Here is a 17,321-nt window from a genome sequence, read left to right on the forward strand (position 1 = left end):
TGAACAACAACAAAAACGCAACATGTAAAGTGTTGGTCCCATGTTTCCCAGAAATTTTCCACACACACAAAAGGCTTATTTCTCTAATTTGTTTTGTTTACATTGGTTAGTGAGCATTTCTCCTTTGCCAAGACAGGTGTGGCATATCAAGAAGCTGATTAAACAGCATGATCATTAAACAGGTGTACTTTGCACTGGGAACAATAAAAGGCCACTCTAAAATGTGCAGTTTTGTCACACAACACAATGCAACAGATGTCTCAAGTTTTGAGGGAGAGTGCAATTGGCATGCTGACTGCATAAATGTTCATGAGCGCTGTTGTCAGAGAAGTTCATTTCTCTACCATAACCGCCTCCAACGTCATTTTAAAGAATTTGGCAGTACTTCCATAACCGCAGACCACATGTAACCACGCCAGCCCAGGACCTCCACATCTGGCTTCTTCACCTGCGGGTTCGTCTGAGACCAGCCACCCAGACAGGTGATGGAACTGTGGGTTTGCACAACCAAATCATTTCTGCACAAACTGTCAGAAACCATCTCAGGGAAGCTCATCTGTGTGCTCGTCATTCTCACCAGGGTCTTGACCTGACTGCACTTTGGCGTCGTAACCGACTTCAGTGGGCAAATGCTCACCTACGATGGCCACAGGCACGCTGGAGAAGTGTGCTCTTCACGGATTAATCTCGGTTTCAATTATACCGGCCAGATGGAGACAGCGTGTATGACGTTGTGTGGGTGAGTGGTTTTCTGATGTCATCATTGTGAACAGAGTGCCGCATGGTGGCAGTGGGGTTATGGTATGGGCAGGCATAAGCAGACAACGAACACAATTCCATTTTTATCAATGGCAATTTGAATGCACAGAGATACCGTGATGAGATCCTGAGGACCATTGTCGTTGCATTCATCCACCGCCTTCACCTCATGTTTCAGCATGATAATTCACAGCCCCATGTCGCAAGGATCTGTACACAATTCTTGGAAGCTGAAAATGTCCTAGTTCTTCCATGGCCTGTTTACTCACCAGACATGTCACCCATTTAGCATGTTTGGGCACAATCAACGGCCAGATCAACTCTATGCGAAGGAGATGTGTCGTGCAGCATGAGGCAAATGGTGGTCACACCAGATACTGACTGGTTTTCTGATATCCACCCCTACTTTTTTTTTGTTGGTATTTGTGACCAACAGATGTATATCTGTATTCCCAGTCATGTTAAATCCATAATTTAGGGTCTAATTTATTTATTTAAATTGACTGAATTCCTTATATGAACTGTAACTCTGTAAAATATTCTAAATTGTTGCATGTTGCATTTATATTTTTGTTCAGTGTAGCTGACTCATAGCTAGCTAAACAATGAACCATAATCCCAACTCATGACGTTACTACCCAGCATGAATCTGCAGGTAGCTAACCAACCAGGTTCAATGTTAGCTAGCCAAGCAAATGGCTCTGAGATACGAATAATAAGATCATACATGTAACGTAAGCTAGCAAGCCAGCCAGCTAACATTAGCTAGCTAACAGTACACTTTAACTTGAAATAAAACCACTTTCTTACCCATATACATGGACGCGTCTCCTGTCACGGATGCAATGGTTGCCCTAAATTTGAAGATGTAATCCGGAGACAGGTGTTTTCTCCATCTCCTTATACTCGAAGTCCACTAAACTCAGTCCTCCAGAAAGTGGAGAGCAACACGTATGCATTTTTACTACGCATTATTTTAAAAGAAAAAGCTGCGTTAGACAGGATTACCAACACATACTGACCAGCTCAAATAGACAGACGCGTGCTAAATGGCAGACCAATCCAAACTCATCTCTTGGCATGTCCAGCCCACTCATTATCTCAGCCAATCATGGCTAGCAAGAAGGTTGCTGTCTTTTTCTGTGGCTAAACCAACTAGGCTTGTAATTTACATTTTTATTCGTATTTACAGATGGCATACAAGTTTGCAATTAAGGCACATGTAAGTTCACATGTTCGAGTAGGTATTTCCGCCAAAAAACATCTTTTGAAAAAAGAAATGTCTAATTGAAAAGGTACTCCTGTGAAGTACGCCTAGTTTCCTGAAACTGGTCACATAATAATAATGAAAAAGAGAATTGACTGTAATGTTCATCAGCCCTGTTTCTTAGCCTTGTATTGTAGCACCATCTAGTGTGGGACAACATTACTGTCCAATCCATTTTAATATTGGAGTTAAAGCTTTGATCTCCAGCTTCAGAAAAACAGAARAGKCACTTTATTAGCTTCAGTCATTTTCATCCAAATGMAATTTTAAAAAARTCATGAGTTCATAAGAAGTAAAAACACCACTGAGGTTCAGGCTCTGTCATTCCAACAGATGAAACACACCATGACTCCAAAACAACAGAAATATAACAGAAATCAAATAATAGAGAAATGCKTTCCAAAGGGAAGGAGTGGTTGTTGCATTCTTCATGTGTTCCAWAATGGATATACTTTAGCTGTCCTTTGTGATTGGTTATTGTTCCTCATCCCTTGATCTCCACGATTTAAAACTTAAATATGTACTTCCTGCATAGCAGAGCGTGACCAGGAAGGCAAAGAACTGAAAAAKAGACGGATGAAAACATAATTCAGTACAATACTGGGTATGAGTTTGAGTAGGCTTAATAMATAGCAAATAGATAGCATTCTGGATGGTACAGTGGCATCATACCTCTCTTATCTGACTTGTAGGCATATATTTGGCATTTTAATAGTGTATATTTTAATATCGCTGTAATTATAAATCATATTGTTGGCGTGATTTTTTTATTTATTTTAACCCCCTTTTCTCCCCAATTTTCATGGTATCCGATCGCTAGTAATTACTATCTTGTCTCATCGCTACAACTCCCGTACGGGCTCGGGAGAGACGAAGGTCGAAAGCCATGCGTCCTCCGAAGCACAACCCAACCAAGCCACACTGCTTCTTAACACAGCGCGCCTCCAACCCGGAAGCCAGCCGCACCAATGTGTCGGAGGAAACACCGTGCACCTGGCCCCCTTGGTTAGCACGCACTATGCCCGGCCCGCCACAGGAGTCACTGGAGCGCGATGAGACAAGGATATCCCTACCGGCCAAACCCTCCCTAACCCGGACGACGCTGGGCCAATTGTGCGTCGCCCCACGGACCTCCCGGTCGCGGCCGGCTGCGACAGAGCGCGAACCCAGAGACTCTGGTGGCGCAGTACGCGCTGCGATGCAGTGCCCTAGACCACTCTGCGCACCCGGGAGGCCCACAGTTGGCATGTATTTTAATGTCTGTCTGGGAGGTCTGAGGAGGTTTTCTTACTGTGGATGCTACCCAGCAGTTGTAGTTATGGCGCCCCTTAACAGCATGGCTGTTGAAGCTGCATCCACTGCTGCTGCCACCACTACATCACTGTAGCACTACTGTTGAAGAACAGACCCTGTAGACACCACATACATCACTGACACTACTGTTGAAGAACAGACCCTGTAGAACACCACATACATCACTGTAGCACTACTGTTGAAGAACAGACCCTGTTGAACACCACATACATCATGTAGCACTACTGTTGAAGAACAGACCCTGTAGAACACCACATACATCACTGTGCACTACTGTTGAAAACAGCATGAACACCTGTAGAACAACATACATCACTGTAGCACTACTGTTGAAGAACAGACCCTGTAGAACACCACATACATCACTGTAGCACTACTGTTGAAGAAGAACAGACCCTGTAGAACACCACATACATCACTGTAGCACTACTGTTGAAGAACAGACCTGTAGAACACCACATACATCACTGTAGCACTACTGTTGAAGAACAGACCCTGTAGAACACCACATACATCACTGTAGCACTACTGTTGAAGAACAGACCCTGTAGAACACCACATACATCACTGTAGCACTACTGTTGAAGAAAAGACCCTGTAGAACACCAACATACATCACTGTAGCACTACTGTTGAAGAACAGACCCTGTAGAAAACACAATACATCACTGTAGCACTACTGTTGAAGAACAGACCCTGTAGAACACCACATACATCACTGTAGCACTACTGTTGAAGAACAGACCCTGTAGAACACCACATACAATCACTGTAGCACTACTGTTGAAGAACAGACCCTGTAGAACACCACATACATCACTGTAGCACTACTGTTGAAGAACAGACCCTGTAGAACACCACATACATCACTGTAGCACTACTGTTGAAGAACAGACCCTGTAGAACACCACATACATCACTGTAGCACTACTGTTGAAGAACAGACCCTGTAGAACACCACATACATCACTGTAGCACTACTGTTGAAGAACAGACCCTGTAGAACACCACATACACACTGTAGCCTAATGTTGAAGACAGACCCTGTAGAAACCACATACATCACTGTAGCACTAATGTTGAAGAACAGACCCTGTTAGAACACCACATACATCACTGTAGCACTACTGTTGAAGAACAGACCCTGTAGGACACCACATACATCACTGTAGCACTACTGTTGAAGAACAGACCCTGTAGAACACCACATACATCACTGTAGCACTACTGTTGAAGAACAGACCCTGTAGAACACCACATACATCACCTGTAGCACTACTGTTGAAGAACAGACCCTGTAGAATGACAACAACAGGATTCCTGCTGGCTCAGATACTGTAGGGTAGTATACACATTATAGATGGTTTCATTTGATCACATTCATAAAGACTTGGTTCATCTATTTGCTCTCTCCCCCAAAACCATCAAGGCAATTAACTCCATTGGTTTTCTGTTACATAAATAGTCCACAATTATTCAATTACTAGATACATACATAAACAACCTCAAACAGTCAAGTTTCAAATAATGTGCTGTTGTATTATGTGTCATAGTATGTGTCATACCACAGTTGTCCAGGGGACCTGAGGGATCCTGTTGTAAGCCGTGGTCAGGTAGATGATGAGGAAGATGACCGTCAGGACCCAGTACAAGATGGCCACAAACATGACCCACCCAAAGGCAGACACACGGAAGTACTCTGTCCCTGCTATCAGCATCCATACCAGCAGACCAAACACCTGAGGGGACAGGGAAGCAGATAGCCAGTATTCCAAATGGCATCCTATTCCCTTTATAGTGCACTACTTTTTAACAGGGCCCATAGGGCTCCAGTAGAAAGTAAATAGGATGCCATTTGGGACGCACACATRGTCAGTGATGGCTGTAGTCTRGTGGTGTCTACCTTATCATGTATTTAAATGCATTTGCTGTGCTTATCTTGATGGCATACTGTAGAAAGACATTACAAGGAAAGGAAATAATATAGCCTAAATCAAATCAAATCAAATCATATGCACAGGATCCAGTGCAGTGTAGAGTGATCTGTTTACCTGCAAACTCTYATCTAAAACAGTACAACAGCTATACAAAGTATAACATAATTGCCAGTGATTTTCATAGTTTGTATTGCTGGAACCGAAATTAAACCCGCAGCTGACTGACACCTATCTGATCTGACAGAATGTCGTCACACATTGATCATGATAAATCTATAGATGCCGTTTGTTATACTGCATGCTACTGTAAATAATGGGACGTTTTGTCCTCTGTTACACTGCAAACCTCCCTTCCTGTTATTAAAAGAAAAGAATGTTTCATTGGTTGCTTCATGTCACAGGAAAAAAGAATGTCTGGCCTAAGTGGAAGAGGAGACTCTYTTGGTYACATTCTCCTCTGATGCTGGAAGGAAAAGGGACAATGAAACTGACCTTGTTTTTTAAGCAACTTCCCTTTCCGAAGAAAAATAAAACACTGTACTGAGAACCAATGTCTGTCTACACAGAAAGTATTCTATATTACAGAAAGTATTCTATATTACAGAAAGTATTCTATATTACAGAAAGTAGTATATATTACAGAAAGTAGTCTATATTACAGAAAGTATCCTATATTACAGAAAGTAGTCTATATTACAGAAAGTATCCTATATTTCAGAAAGTAGTATATATTACAGAAAGTATCCTATATTTCAGAAAGTAGTCTATATTACAGAAAGTAGTATATATTACAGAAAGTATCCTATATTACAGAAAGTATCCTATATTACAGAAAGTATCCTATATTACAGAAAGTAGCCTATATTACAGAAAGTATTCTATATTGCAGAAAGTAGTCTATATTACAGAAAGTAGTATATATTACAGAAAGTATCCTATATTACAGAAAGTATCCTATATTTCAGAAAGTAGCCTATTTTTCAGAAAGTAGCCTATATTACAGGAAGTAAGCTATATTACAGGAAGTAGCCTATATTACAGGAAGTAGGTTGACATTATGGTAATTTTCTCCAGTTATATTTCCTTGAAAATTTTGAAATAATTGAATCTTCAGTTCAGTGCAGTTTTCAATACAATGTCACGTCACCATCTGTGAAAAAATGTCATACAGGTCATTAGCCTATGCAAAATGTGTATAAAATGCACATAAAATATACAGGTCGAACAGAATGCAAATCTGTATAAAAGTAATGGAATTCAGCAAATGGCCAACTCTTCCCTTTATCAGAACTAATTGTGCCCCTATGATAAGGGTACAATTAGCCATGTGATACAAGGTATGAACAATATAAAATGTCTGATCTTCATAATGTGTTTAATTTGTTTAATCAACAAAGCGGTATTGATTCCCTCCATGAATTCTGATGGCAGTTATTGTGAGAAAGATGGTAAAAGCCACTGCCATAGTGATTTCAATAAATTATTATATTGAACTTGGACACAAATATGTTTGTGCTGCAGTTAGGACATCACTCTCTGCAACTGGATCCTGAACTCCCTGAGGGGTAGACCACAGGCTGTGGGGATTGTCAACAACACCTCCTCCACACTGACTCTTAACTCAGGGGTGCCCCAGGGGTGTGAACATGTCCCGATCCACATCAACCGGACTGCAGTAGAGAGAGTCACTAGTTTTAAGTTCCTCGGTGTCCACATCACCGAGGACGTGTCATGGACCAACACCACCTCCACTGTTGTCAAGAAGGCACAACATCATGCCGCCCCGGGTCCTCTCCAAATACTAGCCCTGCACCATCAAGAATGTCCTAACCGGTTGCACCACGGCCTGGTACGGGAATTGTTCCGTATACGACCGCAAGGCCCTCCAGCGGGTGGTGAGACGCCAGTACATCATGGACCGTGCTCACCTATCCAGTACATCTACTCGAAACAGTGCCTGAGGAAGTCATGCAGCATCATCCAGGACCCCACACACCCCAGTCACAAGCTGTTCTCTCCCTCCCTTAACATCTGGCAGACGGTCAGAGCATGAAGTCTGATAGAAACTGTCTCTGAGCCTGTTGTATCTACAAGCCATCAGGCTGTTGAACAATTGAACTGGACTGACCACCTGCTCTGATTCTCCTCAACTTAGCACACATGCACCCTCATGCACACGCCCATATAGACGTACACACATTTACATTCATACTACACACTGACATCACAACTCAGAGCATGCGCAGACCAGCTGAAGGCGCAATAGCTTGTCACCTAAAACCCTTACAAACTTTTACAGATGCAGAATTGAGAGAATCCTGTCAGGATGTATCACCGCCTGGTATGTCAACTGCACCGCCCACAAGCGCAGGGCTCTCCAGAGGATGGTGCGTCTGCCCAACGCATCACTACCTGCCTTCAGGACACCTACAGTAACCAATGTCACAGGAAGGCCAAAAAGACCATCAAGGACAACAACCACCCGAGCCACTGCCTGTTCATCTCTCTGTTATCCAGAATGCGAGGTCAGTACAGGTGCATCAAAAATGGACCGAGAGACTGAAAAACAGCTTCTATCTCAAGGCCATCAGACTGTTAAATAGCCATCACTAGCACAGAGAGGCTGCCGCCTATGTACACAGACTTGAAATCATTGGCAACTTTAATAAATAGAACACTAGCCACTTTAAATGTCACTTTAATAATGTTTACATATCTTGCATTACTCATCTCATATGTACAGTGCCTTGCAAAAGTATTCATCCCCTTGGCGTTTTTCCTATTTTGTTGCATTACAACCTGTAATTTAAATAGATTTTTATTTGGATTTCATGTAATGGACAAACACAAAATTGTCCAAATTGGTGAAGTGAAATGAAAAAAATAATTTATTAAAAAGAAAATTAAACGGAAAAGTGGTGCATGCATATGTATTCACTCCCTTTACTATGAAAACCCTAAATAGATCTGGTGCAACCAATTAAAGTTAAGTCGGAAGTTTACATACATTTAGGTTGGAGTCATTAAAACTCGTTTTTCAACCACTCCACAATTTCTTGTAAGAAACTATAGTTTTGGCAAGTCGGTTAGGACATCTACTTTGTGCATGACACAAGTCATTTTTCCCCAAAAATGTACAGACAGTAAATTTCACTTTCACAAGCTTGTGGAAAGCTACCCAAAACATTTGACCCAAGTTAAACAATTTAATGGATATGGATATATTGAAGCAACATCTCAAGACATCAGTCAGAAGCTAAAGCTTGGTCGAAAATGGGTCTTCCAAATGGACAATAAGCCCAAGCATACATCCAAAGTTGTGGCAAAATGGCTTAAGGACAACAAAGTCAAGGTATTGGAGTGTCTATCACAATGCCCTGACCACAATCCTATAGAATATTTGTGGGCAGAACTGAAAAAGCATGTGCGAGCAAGGAGGCCTACAAACCTGACTCAGTTACACCAGCTCTGTCAGGAGGAATGGGCCAAAATTCACCCAACTTATTGTGGGAAGCTTGTGGAAGGCTACCCGAAACGTTTGACCCAAGTTAAACCATTTAAAGGCAATGCTACCAAATACTAATGAGTGTATGTACACTTCTGACCCACTGGGAATGTGATGAAAGAAATAAAAGCTGAAAGAAATAATCTCTCTACTAATTCTAACATTTCACATTCTTAAAATAAAGTGGTGATCCTAACTGACCTAAGACAGGGAATGTTTACTAGGATTAAATGTCAGGAATTGTGAAAAAGTGAGTTAAAATGTATTTGGCTAGGTGTATGTAAACTTCCGACTTCAGCTGTACCTTCAGAAGTTACATAATTAGTTAAAAAAAGTGTCACATGATCTGTCACATAATCTCAGATATATAACACCTGTTCTGAAAGCCCCAGAGTCTGCAACACCACTAAGCAAGGAGCACCACCAAGCAAGTGGCACCCTGAAGACAAGGGGCTCTCCAAACAGGTCAGGGACAAAGTTGTGGAGAAGTACAGATCAGGGTGGTTATAAAAAATATCCAAAACTTTGAACATCCCACGGAGCACCATTAAATCCATGATAAAAAAAGAAAGAATATGGCACCACAACAAAACTGCCAAGAGAGGCCGCCCACCAAAACTCACGGAGCAGGCAAGGAGGGCATTAATCAGAGGCAACAAAGAGACCAAAGATAACCCTGAAAGAGCTGCAAACCTCCACAGCGGAGATTGGATATCTGTCCATAGGACCACTTTAAGGTGTACACTCCACAGAGCTGGGCTTTACGGAAGAGTGGCCAGAAAAAAGCCATTGCTTAAAGAAAAAAATAAGCAAACACATTTGGTGTTCACCAAAAGGCATGTGGGAGACTCTCCAAACATATGGGAGAATGTACTCTGTCAGATGAGACTAAAATTGAGCTTTTTGGCCATCAAGGTAAATGCTATATTTGAGGTAAACCCAACACCTCTCATAACCCCGAGAACCTCATCCCCACTCTGAAGCATTGTGGTGCAGCATCATGCTGTGGGAATGTTTTTCATCGGCAAGGACTGGGAAACTGGTCAGAATTGATGGAATGATGGATGGTGCTAAATACAGGGAAATTCTTGAGGGAAACCTGTTTCAGTCTCCAGAGATTTGAGACTGGGACGAGGGTTCACCTTCCAGCAGGACAATGACCCTAAGCATACTGCTAAAGCAACACTTGAGTGGTTTATTAAGGGGAAACATTTAAATGTCTTGGAATGGCCTATCAAAGCCCAGACCTCAATCCAATTGAGAATCTGTGGTATGACTTAAAATTGCTGTACACCAGCAGAACCCATCCAACTTAAAGGAGCTGGAGCAGTTTTGCCTTGAAGAATGAGCAAAAATCAGCCGATGTGATACAGCCTGGATCAAATCTACCTCTTCACTGAGATGCAGTGCCTTAGACGAGTCACTCGAGCCAATTTGCTACACCCGCAATAACATCAGCTAAACACATGTATGTGACCAAACAACTTGATTGATTTTCTACCAGACTCTTGTCATACTGCCCAGTTTATACACTGCCCCCCCCCCCCCCCCCCCCCCCCCCCCCCCCCCCCCCCCCCCCCCCCCCCCCCAACCTCTCCCAATACACGTGTAAATATTGGACTATAAAATGTGCTTTCTTGAATTATACTTATGCTACTATAAAATGTTTGTGTAATTTATGTTCGTATTCTTAACCTTAATTATGTCTTATTGTTGTTGCATGATCTAGAAGGAACCTGCAAGTAAGCATGTCTTTGGAAGATGTACCATGCGTAACACGTAGCCTACAGCTTGAATCTTGAAACTTGACTACTTACTATTTCTGCGAAAACGAGGAGCCCCGTAGCAGTGCGAAAAAAGTGCCTATCGCATGCCAGAGTAGATGTGGCAAAGTTGTCGGTGCTGCTGCTGGTAGACGTTATCACAGTGCGCGTCGCTGCTCCTTCCATCTTCAATATCGATCTTCCGAGTTTGGATCCTGCCCCTCTAATAAATCGTGCTACTCTAATAAAAGGAAGGTGGGAAAGATGGCCATTGTGCGTCTTTCCTGAGTAGACGACAAGACTTCCGCGGAACTCTAAATTTGTTGTGAATCAACTCGTTTTTGTTTATTTTAGATAATAATATCTATGACCTGTCTGAATGCCATTCTGTCGTCGTATAACAAAGCCTACTGTATGTTCAACATAATTTGGTCAGTTAGGCCTACACCATTCCCTAAATGTCACTGAGTTGAGAGTGGTTGCATAAAGAGGAACTTATTTTTGATGATAGGTAAATCAGGCTGCCAGAAAGTATTGCCTTTGGTTGGTAATGTTTTGCATAGGGTGCTGTATTTCAGAGGACCCGAGCAGGAACAATCTATAGCCAAAGACGGAAGAGAGACCTAGCCAGCAGAATGCTGATTGTAGTTTTGAAACTGAGGTAAAAGTGCAGTAACTGCAGTCGGCTGTGTTATTTTGGACGCAATAATCGCTCCATACTGCACTCTGACTACAATCTTTTTTCGTAAGGGCTATGACAGCAGGCTGTCTCACTTCAAAAGGTGTGCATGATGCAGGTTAGCTGTAGATTATTAATCTACTAAACTGTAGTCGCACCCTTGCTCAAACAGATACAGTACAGTGTGCCTTTTGGTCAAACAGAACAGTGTGTGTTCAGTTAACCACTGTCTAAACCTGCTGGTGCATGTCCAATAAGGACCATAGTCATGGCCTAATGTACCTTCACTAAATCAGACAGTTGTTGATGTAGTTTTCAATCATTGATTAGTTACTACTCTCTCCAGTTAGAAACTCGATATCCATCATCATGTCCTCAGTGTGACAGCAATAAATGTGTTCTGTGGTGATGTCTAAACTGTACCAGCAGATGGCAGCATATAGACAGACAAAGATCATGGGGAAAGGAAAATGTGAAAACAGCCTCGAGGCTTAACTACAACTTGTGCATTGTCTTAACAACCAACATAACAATACTCGAAATAGGCGATGTAATTACATCACAACAAAATATTATACACGTGTTAATAATGCTAGAAATATAAGTATGGACACTTAAGTTCACCCTGTAACAAACTGAAGGGGAGTGCATGGCCAGGGACAGGTTGAGAGAGCAGTGGGGAGAGGCATTGTGTGTTMATACTAGGCTCCTATCTGGGAACCCTCCTCATCACGAATAAATAAATGCAAAACAGGACTTAATCAATTAATTCATAAGTGACTTGTGTTTAACTCTGCTACATCTTGTGATGTCGTTTTAGAATGTTCATAATTATTTTTTGTTTTACGTCCACTATACACCCACATGGTATGGAGGCCAAAATATCACTGGGACACTCCATGGTAACCTTYATCAAACACACATCCACTTTGTTGTTTGCATTGTTTATTTATGATTATAAACTGKGTGGTTTGAACCCTGAATGCTGATTGGCAGATAGCCGTGGTATACCATGGTATGACAAAACATTTATTTTTACTGCTCTAATTACGTTGGTTAGTAGTTTATAGAGGCAATAAGGCCCCTCGGGGGGTTGTGGTGTATGGCCAATATACCACGGCTAAGGGCTGTGTCCAGGCACCCCGCGATGCGTTGTGCATCATTTTATATATATATTTTTTGTACCTTTATTTAACTAGGCATGTCAGTTAAGAACAAATTCTTATTTACAATGACGGCCTACTGGAGAACAGCCCTTAGCAGTGGTATATTGGCTATATACCAAACCCCCTCATGCTTTATTACTTAATTATACAACAGGTGGGTCTAATCCTGAATGCTGATTGGTTAAAACCGCATTCCAGCCAGTGTCTATTCCACAAGTTACCACCGGCTAAATCTATGACGCTAAAATGTAGGCAAACAATGTAAATAAGAATTTGTTTTTAACTGACTTGCTTAGTTAAATAAAGGTTCAATAAAAAATAAATAAAAAAATGCTTGTGTGTCTAGTTCTGACAGTGCAGCAATATCTAACAATTTAACATATACCCAATACACACAAATCTAAGTAAGGAATGGAATTAAGAATAGACAAATATATGGACGAGCAATGTCAGAGCGGCATAGACTAAAATACAGTAGAATAGTATAGAAAGGTTAAATAAAAAATAAAAACATTTTCAATCTGACTGTCTCATCAGCTCAGCCAGACAACTTATTAACTTGATCTCCACTATAAAAAGCATCTACACATTTCTTTTAGACTAACATTTAACAGCGGAGATTTGTATAAACCTTGTGGTCTGTCTCTCCAACATTTGCAACATTGTTTCAATATTCAAATTCGATCTCCAACTGTCCCAAAGTAATGAACGTGTCAGGAGGAGACAGACAGGCAGGCAGCGTTTGTCATCCAGTCAAAATCATGAATCAGTTGGCATCATTTGTATGGATATATACAAAGAAATGTCAATAAAAAGCAGGTCAAATGAAACGAAGTGCAGCTAGTTTGCAGTCTTTCCAACTTCAGTTTGAAGTGATTGTGTTAGCTGTGTTGTTGGCTAGCTCCTCTGAAAAACAGTGTCCTAACATTTCCTAYGGCGGGTGAAATCGAGGCTTATTAACTCATTGTTATGGATGTATCCAACTAAATTTCCCGAGAATAACAGCTTAAACTGTTTGACGTGACTGTAAGTTAGCCGTAGTTGGCTAGCTAGCAAGCAAGGCATAAGAATGGGACTATATCTATATCTTGTGGAAGGATAAAATAGTATGAATAAATTCATAAAAATATGAAAATATGTCAATCATTATTTGAATATGTTGGTAACCTGTTGTATAAAAGTGATAATGCCAGAGAAGCCGGTGTTTGGAGGATATATTGGCATGGTTTGCCAACAACACCCATGCCAATATATCCTCCAAACACCAGCTTCTCCGGCATTATCACTTAACTAAATAAAGGTGAAAACGTYAATAATGCATTTTATTGTTGGACAGCATTCCGTTGCCATTATTAGGCCTATCTTTTCCAGACAGGTGGGATAGGAACATACAGGCCATCTATCTGTCCTCAGACACACATCAACATGACATTCCCTGATTCATTTGAGGAGTGAACACATTCTCTTTTAACATTTTTAATGGTGGTTTCTAGACAATGAGCAGGAAGAGTATTGTTATCAGTCAGTGTGGTAGTGAATAAAAAGAATGGATCATCAATTATTTATTTGTCTGCAATCCAATGCTTCATCAAGGTGTATTACCACCTTTCCCTTAAATTACTGATATTACCCCCTTTCCCTTAAATTACTGATATTACCCCCTTTCCCTTAAATTACTGATATTACCCTCTTTCCCTTAAATTACTGATATTACCCTCTTTCCCTTAAATTACTGATATTACACTCTTTACCTTAAATTACTGATATTACCCCCTTTCCCTTAAATTACTGATATTACCCCCTTTCCCTTAAATGACTGATATTACCCCCTTTCCCTTAAATTACTGATATTACCCCCTTTCCCTCAAATTACTTACACATTTGAGGTATATATTTAAGTTAAAACAAGGAGTTACAATATCGCAAGTAATTCACCTTTTAAGAGGCATTCTGATTTATCGATGTAGAGTAAAGAGATGGTTCAGGGATACAGCCTGATAAATAAACTCATAGTATGCAGATTCATTCTGTGAATTCAACAGAGACACATTGATCTCAATGAGATTATAATAGAATGATCATAGTAATTACCTGCAGTAAACAGGCTTTGTATTAGTCAATACTTAATCCTGCCTGAGAATACATTTTAGATTTAACACAATAATTAATAGGTATAACCTCCATTGTCTGGCTGTAGTTATAAGTCTCTATACTTCAGATTAATACTATAAAGCCTTGGTAGAATCACACAGGTCCAGAGGAACTGCAAAAAGCATGAGGTAGGCAATAAATCGAATAATTACAATTTAGCAGATTAACACTGGAGTGATAAATCATCAGTATTCATGTGCAAGAAGAGATACTGGTGTGCAAAAGAGCAGAAAAGTAAATAAATAAAAGCAGTATGGGGTGAGGTAGGGTAAATTGGGTGGGTAGTTACAGATGGACTATGTACAGCTGCAGCCATCGGTTAGCTGCTCGGATAGCAGATTTTTAAAGTTGTTGAGGGAGATAAAAGTCTCCAACTTCAGAGATTTTTGCAATTCGTTCCAGTCGCAGGCAGCAGAGAACTGGAAGGAAAGGCGTCCAAATGAGGTTTTAGCTTTAGGGATGATCAGTGAGATACACCTGCTGCGTGGGCGCGTGCTGCGGATGGTAGCCATCGTGACCAGTGAACTGAGATAAGGCGGCACTTTACCTAGCATAGCCTTGTAGATGACCTGGAGCCAGTGGGTCTGACGACAACATGTAGCGAGGGCCAGCCACTAGGGCATACAGGTCGCAGTGGTGGGTCGTATAAAGTGCTTTAGTAACAAAACGAATGGCACTGTGATAAACTGCATCCAGTTTGCTGAGTAGAGTGTTGGAAGCTATTTTGTAGATGACATCGCCGAAGTCGAGGATCGGTAGGATAGTCAGTTTTACTAGGGTAAGTTTGGCGGCGTGAGTGAAGGAGGCTTTGTTGCGGAATAGAAAGCCGATTCTTGATTTGATTTGGATTGGAGATGTTTGATATGAGTCTGGAAGGAGAGTTTGCAGTCTAGCCAGACACCTAGGTACTTATAGATGTTCCACATATTCTAGGTCGGAGCCGTCCAGGGTGGTGATGCTAGTCGGGCGTGCGGGTGCAGGCAGCGAACGGTTGAAAAGCATGCATTTGGTTTTACTAGCGTTTAAGAGCAGTTGGAGCCACGGAAGGAGTGTTGTCATGGAGTGTTGTCATAATCATGGAACAATAATGTATTTGAAGTGGAACAATGATGTTTTTGGAGCATGATTGGAAAAGAAAATGAAACTAGCAGAATAATATTTTTATCACGAGCAGAAGGTCTTTTATGGTCTCTGGAGTGGCTGATTTAGAAAGAGGAGGATGGAGAGAAGGGATGGGTCGGAATCGCTTTATTTTCCTCTTCCTTCCTCCGCGTCCGGTTCTCAAACAGAACAAGTAAGCCATTAGGAAGAAGCATTGAAGGGCTGAAAAAGCAGCCAACACCAAGGGAATTAATTAACTCAATGTCTTTAGACCAAACTGGATGTTCAAAACCAGACCTGGCAAATCCTCTCACCCCTGTATAAAAAAAAATATATGCACACCATTTTACAGTCATTTCAGTCAATTTCAAGTGTATGGAACAGACGAATATAGGATGAAAGACTATAGAAAAATATACAGTTGAAGTCGGAAGTTTACGTACACTTAGGTTGAAGTCATTAAAACTCGTTTTTCAACCACTCCACAAATTTCTTGATACCAAACTATCGTTTTGGCAAGTCGGTTAGGACATCTACTAAGTGCATGACACAAGTCATTTTTCCATCAATTGTTTACAGACAGATTATTTCACTTAAATTCACTGTATCACAATTCCAGTGGGTCAGAAGTTTACATACACTAAGTTGACTGTGCCTTTAAACAGCTTGGAAAATTCCAGAAAATTATGTCATGGCTTTAGAAGCTTCTGATAGGCTATTTGACCTAATTTGAGTCAATTGGAGTTACTTGTGGATGTATTTCAAGGCCTACCTTCAACCTCAGTGCCTCTTTGCTTGACATGGGAAAATCAAAAGAAATCAGCCAAACAATTATAGACCTCCACAAGCCTGGTTCATCATTGGGAGCAATTTCCAAACGCTTGAAGGTACCACATTCATCAGTACGAAAAATAGTACGCAAGTATAAACACCATGGGATCACGCAGCCGTCATACCACTCAGGAAGTAGACGCGTTCTGGCTCCTGGAGAAGAGCGTACTTTGGTGGGAATAGTGCAAATCAATCACAGAACAACAGTGAAGGATCTTTGACGATGCTGGAGGAAACAGGTACAAAAGTATCTATACCCACAGTTAAACAAGTCCTATATCGACATAACCTGAAAGGCCGCTCAGCAAGGAAGAAGTCACTGCTCCAAAACTGCCATAAAAAAACAGACTACGGTTTGCAACTGCACATGGGGACAAAGATCCTACTTTTTGGAGAAATGTCCTTGCTGTCTGATGAAACAAAATAGAACTGTTCGGCCGTAATGCCCATTGTTACGTTCAGAGGAAAAAGGGGAAGGCTTGCAAGTGTAACCGATGTGAAATGGCTAGCTAGTTAGCGGTGGTGCGCACTAATAGCCTTTCAAACGGTGACGTCACTCGCTTTGAGACCTTATAGTGTAGTGTTCCCCTTGCTCTGCAAGGGACGCGGCTTTTGTGGAGCGATGGGTAACGATGCTTCGTGGGTGACTGTTGTTGATGTGTGCAGAGGTCTCCTGGTTCGCGCCCGAGTCGGCGCGAGGGGACGGACTAAAGTTATACTTGTTACATTTATGCTGTTGACCCGGATCACTGGTTGCTGCGGAACAGAGGGAGGTCGAAAGGTGAATGTAACCGATGTGAAATGGCATCTAGTTTGTGTGGGTCGCGCCTAATAGCCTTTCAAACCGT

General features: G+C 41.4%; 1 protein-coding gene across 1 annotated transcript; it reads right to left on the reverse strand.

Moving 5' to 3' along the window:
- Nucleotides 1-1,946: 1,946 nt before the first annotated feature.
- LOC112073098 (CKLF-like MARVEL transmembrane domain-containing protein 8) lies at nt 1,947-10,865 on the reverse strand. Its single transcript, XM_070440035.1, is given in 6 exon segments — nt 1,947-2,587; nt 3,318-3,362; nt 3,365-3,399; nt 4,000-4,036; nt 4,906-5,079; nt 10,600-10,865. Coding segments are annotated over 6 exon segments (510 nt in total). The 5' UTR covers nt 10,732-10,865; the 3' UTR covers nt 1,947-2,500.
- Between the last annotated feature and the right edge of the window lie 6,456 nt (nt 10,866-17,321).

Source organism: Salvelinus sp. IW2-2015, unplaced genomic scaffold (assembly GCF_002910315.2).
Source record: "Salvelinus sp. IW2-2015 unplaced genomic scaffold, ASM291031v2 Un_scaffold2144, whole genome shotgun sequence".
In the NCBI taxonomy this organism is placed as follows: Eukaryota; Metazoa; Chordata; class Actinopteri; order Salmoniformes; family Salmonidae; genus Salvelinus; species Salvelinus sp. IW2-2015.